Source organism: Aythya fuligula, chromosome 2, assembly GCF_009819795.1.
Source record: "Aythya fuligula isolate bAytFul2 chromosome 2, bAytFul2.pri, whole genome shotgun sequence".
Lineage (NCBI taxonomy): Eukaryota > Metazoa > Chordata > Aves > Anseriformes > Anatidae > Aythya > Aythya fuligula.
Window position 1 is genome coordinate 847,984 of NC_045560.1, and position 6,631 is coordinate 854,614.

General features: G+C 60.3%; 1 protein-coding gene across 1 annotated transcript; it reads left to right on the forward strand.

The window, feature by feature from the left end:
• The first annotated feature begins 429 nt into the window (after positions 1-429).
• Positions 430-3,094, forward strand: LOC116486783. Its single transcript, XM_032183257.1, has 4 exons — positions 430-447; positions 552-678; positions 935-1,048; positions 1,698-3,094. Exons 1-4 carry the CDS (start codon positions 430-432, stop codon positions 3,092-3,094), a joined length of 1,656 nt encoding a protein of 551 aa, XP_032039148.1.
• Positions 3,095-6,631: the final 3,537 nt, after the last annotated feature.

Consider the following 6,631-nt stretch of genomic DNA (forward strand, 5'->3'; position numbering starts at 1 on the left):
TGCCCCCAGGAGCTGTGGGTGCCCCACCCCTGGCAGTGCCCAAGGCCAGGCTGGATGGGGCTGGGTGGGGCTGGGGGCAGGGGGCAGCCATGGGGGGGCTTTAGGGCCCGTTCCCCCCCTGCCCCGGCCGTGAGCCAATGGCAGGCTCCCCTGCGGTCACGTGGGCCGCGGCAGGGCTCAAAATGGCGGCACCGGCCCCGCCTCCATGTCCCCGGGGTTCCACGTGACGTCCCAGCCACACTTCCGCTGGGGGGCGGGGCTCCGGCCGGAAGCACGCGAAGGAGGGGAAGAGAGGAGGTGCCGGCGGGACAGGATGTGGGTGCGCACGGCCTACTTCCGGCGCGGAGCCCAACTTCCGGCGAGCGCACCGGAAGTGGCCGGAACACCGGAAGCGGCGCACCGGGACCCCGCGTGGCGCCCCGCAGGGCCATGGCCGGGCGGCCGCAGGTAGGAACCGGGCCCAGCCCCCGCCCCTCGACGCCCCGGGCCCACCCCAACGCCCCTGTGGGGCCGGGGACCCCGGGCTGAGCCCCGCGCGCTGCTTCCCGCAGGAGCTGCCGGCGTTCGAGGACGTGGCCGTGTTCCTGAGCCGCGCCGAGTGGGAGCTGGCGGCGGAGGAGCAGCGGGAGCTGTACCGCGCCGTCATGTTGGACAACTTCGCGCTCCTCGCCTCGTTGGGTGAGGCGGGACGCGCGGCACCGGGGCTGGGTGCCTCCCGGGGGGGCTGTCACAAGGCACCGGGGGTGCTCCGGGGTGGGGAGGCTGGGGTAGATTCACCCCGGTGGCTCCGCTGCCTCTTCCCGTGTTCTGGTCTGGTTCTGCCTGGGTTTGTTTGACAAAAAAAGGACAAAAGGCGTTGAGTTTGCCACGCTAACCCTTTATTCTTGCAGCCAGTGTTTTGTAACAGAACGCCGCTCTTGTCTCTGCCCTGCAGGGTACGCAGGGCCCAAACCCGACCTCTTGTATCGGCTGGAGCACGGGGAAGAGCCGTGGGTCTGCACGCCGCAGGGCTCGGAGACGTGGGACGGACCCGACAGCCCCTCCCTGGGTGAGAGCCGCAGCCCAGCCCTCGGTGCCGTGCACCAGGCCCTTCCTCCTGCCCAGCATTGGGCAGCACGACCCCGTGCTCCCTCTTGTCCCCTGTCCTGCTCCTTCCCCTGCTTGCTGCCTGCACCCAGAGCGTCCCCCAAGACCCTCCGTGAAGGGCACAGCTCAGCCCAAGGGGAATCTCCCCCAGCTGGTGCCTGTGTGCGGGGCGATCGCTGCCCCATGGAGTGCCCTCATGGTACATCTCCTGTACACAGCAACTTTACGGGCTAAAGTTGTACCAGGGGTGGTTTAGGTTGGATGTTAGGAAGAACTTCTTTACTGAAAGGGTTGTGAGGCATTGGAACAGGCTGCCCAGGGAAGTGGTGGAGTCACCATCCCTGGAGGTCTTTAAAAGACGTTTAGATGTAGAGCTTAGGGATATGGGTTAGTGGGGACTGCTAGCGTTAGGTCAGAGGTTGGACTCGATGATCTTGAGGTCTCTTCCAACCTAGAAATTCTGTGATTCTGTGATTATTTCCAGCAGCCGCTGGGCACCAGCTCTGGAGCAGGGCTGGGGCTCTGTGGGGCCTCCTCCTCCTCCTCTGGGGGGCTGCAGAGTGCAGGGGATCCCCTCCCGGGAAGGTGACGTCCCTCCGGTGTCCCCGCAGGATGCAACGGGGACAGGAGGTGCCCAGAGGAGCCCGGCTTCACCTGGTGGCCGAGCCCTGGCAGGCAGCAGGCGCTGGAGGAGAGCACGGAGCCCCCTGACCACGCTGAGCGCTGCAACAGCCCCAGCCCTGGGCTCTGCGGCGCGGGGCCCGAGGGACAGGGGCGGGCTGGCCCTGCCATGCTGTCGGCAGGAGGACGGAGCGAGCCGTGGCAGCTGCGCTGCAGCAGGCTGCTGAAGAAATTCAGCGATCCCGGGGGCGAGGAGCACACAGAGGCGGCCAGCGGCCAAACCCCACCTGCAGGAAGCCCCGAGCGGGCAGAGGCCGGCTCCCAGAGCGGGAAAGACGAAGTGGAGGATGAAGAAGGGGCGAGGCCGGGCCTCGACGGAGGCACGGAGCTCCCGCTTGACCCAGAGCCACAGCCACAGCCCCGATCAGAGGATCCCTGCGAGCCCCTGGGGGCTGAGAGCCAGGAGACACCCCAGGGCAGCGTGCAGGAATTGCAGCACACCGAGGAGGACGGGAGCCTTCCTCCGGCAGCGGGGGACGTGGACTTTACCCCACTGGGAGACCACTGCTACTACACGAGGCAGGGGGCGGCGCTGCAGCCTGCCCTGAGGGAACACGACTATTGCGGGGACAGCGGGAGCGGGGCCCTGGTACTGAGGGAACACGACTACTGCCAGGAGCAAACATCGCCCCGGCAGGGCTGCGGCCACAAAGGTTCCTGCCCCGTGTGCCGGGCTCACGCTGCGCTGCGCAAGAGGAAGCTGCGGAAGGGGGGAGCCAACGGGAAGGGCACGCGGGTGAAGCAGCGTCTGGGGCCTTTCTTCAAGAGCTTGCGGATCTCCCGGGGGTATTTCTGTGCAGACTGCCTCTTCGCGCCCACCGTGCCAGCGGTTGTCCAGCCCGCTGAGGCAGAGCACACCACGAAGGACAATTCTGGGGTATTTAATTTGCCTGCGGAGTGGCAGACTGTGATCCTGCAGCCTCAAGAGGAGGGGAACTCCCTGGGGGGGACGCCGGAGGCGCCCCGTGGCCCTGCAGCCCCTCCCGAGCCGTCAGCAGGGGAGGCGTGGGGCAGAACGGCACAACCCAAGGTGTGGGTGCGCTACAGGGCGCGGGGCTGGCGGCCCCCCAGGCTTTGGTGGGACCTCGCCAGACAGGAACTCGTTGCCCCAAGCCAGGCATCGCTGTGCAACGCCTGCGACGGGGCCCTGCGCACCAGGAACTGGGCGCTGTGCACCGCCTGTCTGTGCTCGGTCGTGTGTGGGGTGCAGAGGCACCACCCCCACGTGTCCCAACCAGCGCCTGAACACCGCAGCCCCGTCAGCTCTGCCCCGAGGGGGCTGCACAGGAGGTTCTCGGAGAGTTGCAGCGAGGGAAGCGGTGCCTGAGGGGGGGCAGGCGGTGGAGGGGAGGTGGAGTGGGCAGGGAAGGGCCGGAGGGGTGCAGAGCAGAGGAAGAGGAAGGGGAGAACAGAAATGGGAGAGCGAGGGCGGCTGCGTGTCGCCGGGTTCGCTCTGTGCTCCTGGGCATTGTGGTGTTCCCGTGGAACGGCTGCCACTGCTGTGCTGAGCACCCCGTGAGCAGCTTCCCCCTCGGCTCGTTTAGGCAGTACAAACGGGGAGATGTTTTGGGGGGGGTTGATAATCTCATTTCTTATAACGAGCCCCTGTGTTTAGCACTTTTAAAGGTGCTGGGGGCTGTGCAGAGCCCTGCAGCACCGCTGGAGGAGGGGGGTGGAGCAGCACCACTGCCGGGTGGGCTGCGGGGGCACCCTGAGGAGAGGCTGGGGCACAACAACCCGGGGGTGGGGGGCACCTCAGGGAGACGTTTCAGCAGAAATACAGAACTGCAGAGACCGCAGAGAGCAGGGGGAGGAGAAAACAAGGCAGGGGGAGAGGCAGCACCGGGGTTAGAGGCGCGGAGGAGGTGCTGTGGGGGCGGGGTCCCCCAGGACCATCCGGAGCTCACCCTGGGGCAGGGGGGGCAGCGAGAGGAGCCCCGGGGGGGTGCCCGCGACCCCCGTGCGGCACCGGGAGGGGTTCAGAGGGGGGCGGAAAGGGGCTGTGGGGAGGGGCCGGGTGCACGTCCCCCCCCCCCCCCCCCGTGTATTTTACCTGCCAATAAAGCCGTTTTCCCTTCAGCCCGAGTCCGTTTTGCCTTGGGAACGGGGCCGGGGGGGGGTGGCGGAACCCCCGGGAGCCCCGCGGCCTCCCCTCCCCCCCTGCAGCCCGTCCCGTGAAGGGAGGCCCCGGGGGGGCTCCCGGTGCGGCCCGGCCCGGCCCCGGCTGCCACTGACCTGCCTGAGGCGGCCCCGGGAGCGCGGCCGCGGCCTCGGGGGGGCCCCGAGGGGGCTCTGAGGGCTCCAGGCCCGGCCCCGCGCTCCCCCCGTTCCCCTCCCGTCGTCCCCGGTAATGGCGGCGGCGGCGGGGCCAATGGCTGAGCGGCTCCGCGGTCACGTGGGGCGCCGCGGGCCAATGGCGGCAGCCTCCGGTCGGCCGCGCCGCGAGCGGCCGCCGCAAAATGGCGCCGCCGGGCGGAGCAGCCAATCGCGCGGCCGGTAGCCCGTCACGTGGCCGGGCGGTGCTCACCATCTTGCCGGCGCGTGGGGTTGTGGGTTGTAGCGTCACTTCCGGGTTGCGGGGCGGGGCTTGCGGCGAGGAGCGGGAGGCGGGGTTGAAGCCGGAAGTGTACGAACGGAAGTGACGCTCCGCGTGCCTGTTGCCATGGCAACGCGGGAGGGTGGGGCCTAGCGCTCCAGGAACGGCGCTGAAGCCGGGGATGGGGGAACGGGGGATGCGTAATCGCGTTAATTATGTCGAAATAAAGCAATTGTAATTATTAAAGCCAAGAATGGAAGCTCCCTTATTCACAGTAAAACTGATATTGCTGAGTGTCTTTGCTTACTGCTCTGCAAATTAACCCAAAAAAAGGGGTCTCAGGGTCTCTCACGGAGGGTATTTCCTTACAAAATCGGGGATCCTTCCCCAAAAACCAGCTGAGAGCGACCAAGGGTTGGGCATGTTATAAGTGAATTCTCAACTCCCTCTGAATTTAGTAACATAAAAGAATATTTATAAAAGGCGCTGGGTGCGCGGGGAGTTTATGCTCTACCACCACACACACCCAACCGTTGAATTTCCCAAATACATATAGGACATTGCTGTTACATATTTACATGTTACATATTTACAAGAAACCCAAGTACGCCTATACATACGGATATCCTATCCCTGCTTCATGTTATAATTCTCTTTGTGGTGGTCGCTGTGGGTGAAAGGCTCACGGTTTCCCCATCACCATTAGCAACCTTTTGTTCCAGACTGCAGGAGGCTTCAGCTGTCTCCCTCTTCTTCTGCGCATGCTCTGCCCACCGCAAGGTTCCCGAAAGCAACAAAATGTGATTGTTTTTCCCGCGTTTCATTCACCCTTGAAACCACACTAATGATATTATTATCACATAACATTAAACAATAAATGTTAACAGTTCTAACCAGCAACCCCCCCAGCAACTTCGGTGCCTTAACAGAGGGGAAAACAAGCAATCCCAGATGGCAGGGCATCGCCTCAATCCCCCTTCTTTATTTCCTCTAAACTTTTTACATTCCTGATGACCTCATCGTTAAGAGTCTGATGTTATCACCAACCAGGAGGCTTTCTGACCCCCATTGCCACATTTCCAAATCTCCCCCTTCTTTATTAATATCAACCATTTTTCTGACACGAATTACCACTCCATATATAACAGGCAAGAGCCAACTGGTCAGGAGCTGCCTCAGCAAGAGGCAACCAGCCGTGATGAAGAGGAGTCCCTGGCCTTCATCCCCACAGCCCCCAGCAACCACCAGCGGGAGGAGTTTGTGGAAACGGCTTCTGGGGCTAATTTTAATACAAAGCGGGGACAGGTTCTGTGTATGTGCAGGCGTATTGGGGAACTTCATGCATATATAACATTTTACTGCACATAACCAGGGCCAGTTGCCACATTGGGGCACGCATGCCTCTGGGAGCTATCCCACATGCACCCAGCGCCGAAATAAACCACATTTATAAACCTACCTTATAACTCGTTTGATTTGAGTTGCAGAGTTCTTCACAAATCATAGAGGGAAGGAATGTCATATTGGGATATGCTTGCTGTGATAACAACACCTAACAGATGCCTTGTAAAATGCAGACAACCAGAATCCTGGGAGCAATGAGGTGGAATTCATGGTGTAAGAAACATTACCACCTCAAAGAGTCAAAAAGTCAAAAGAAATTTGATTTATAACAGGTTGGCAACTGAAAGCCGTGCTTTGTCTGTGAAGCACCGGATAGATTGTGAACCTGGATTACCCAGTCATGGGGAAACAGTCAAGAAAATCTCAGTCAAGAAAAAAAAAAAAAAAAGTATATATATATAAAAAAAAAAGTATATAAATTTTTATATATACTTTTATATATACTTTTATATATACTTTTTATATATACTTTTTTAAAAAAGTATATAAACTGTGTTTTGCACCGCAAGGTGGATTGTGGTGTGAATCTTCTCACCTCCCGCTGAAATAAACCACATCCCTATTTTATAACTCATTTGCTTTGAGTTGTAGAGTCCTTCCATGAATCACCATGTCCAGCAGTGACTGCGCAGCACAGCACCGGGGAGGGCATTAGGCAGGTACGGGGAAGGCCCCAAAATAAGGAGGATAGCTCAGAAAAACAGGATGAGTGGTGCAAAATCAGTAATTATGTTTAACTTTTAACCCAGGCTCCCTTTGATCAGGGACAAAATGCTCCTTCTGGGAGAAACAAAGGAAAGTTACCAATAGCAAGTAGCCTTAGGTTGTGGCCATTTTGAGAAACAAAGTTGTATTTTAGGAATAGAAGTTGTTTTTGCAGTGGAATATCCATTAACCTTGCATCATGTAGGCATGACAGCAGCA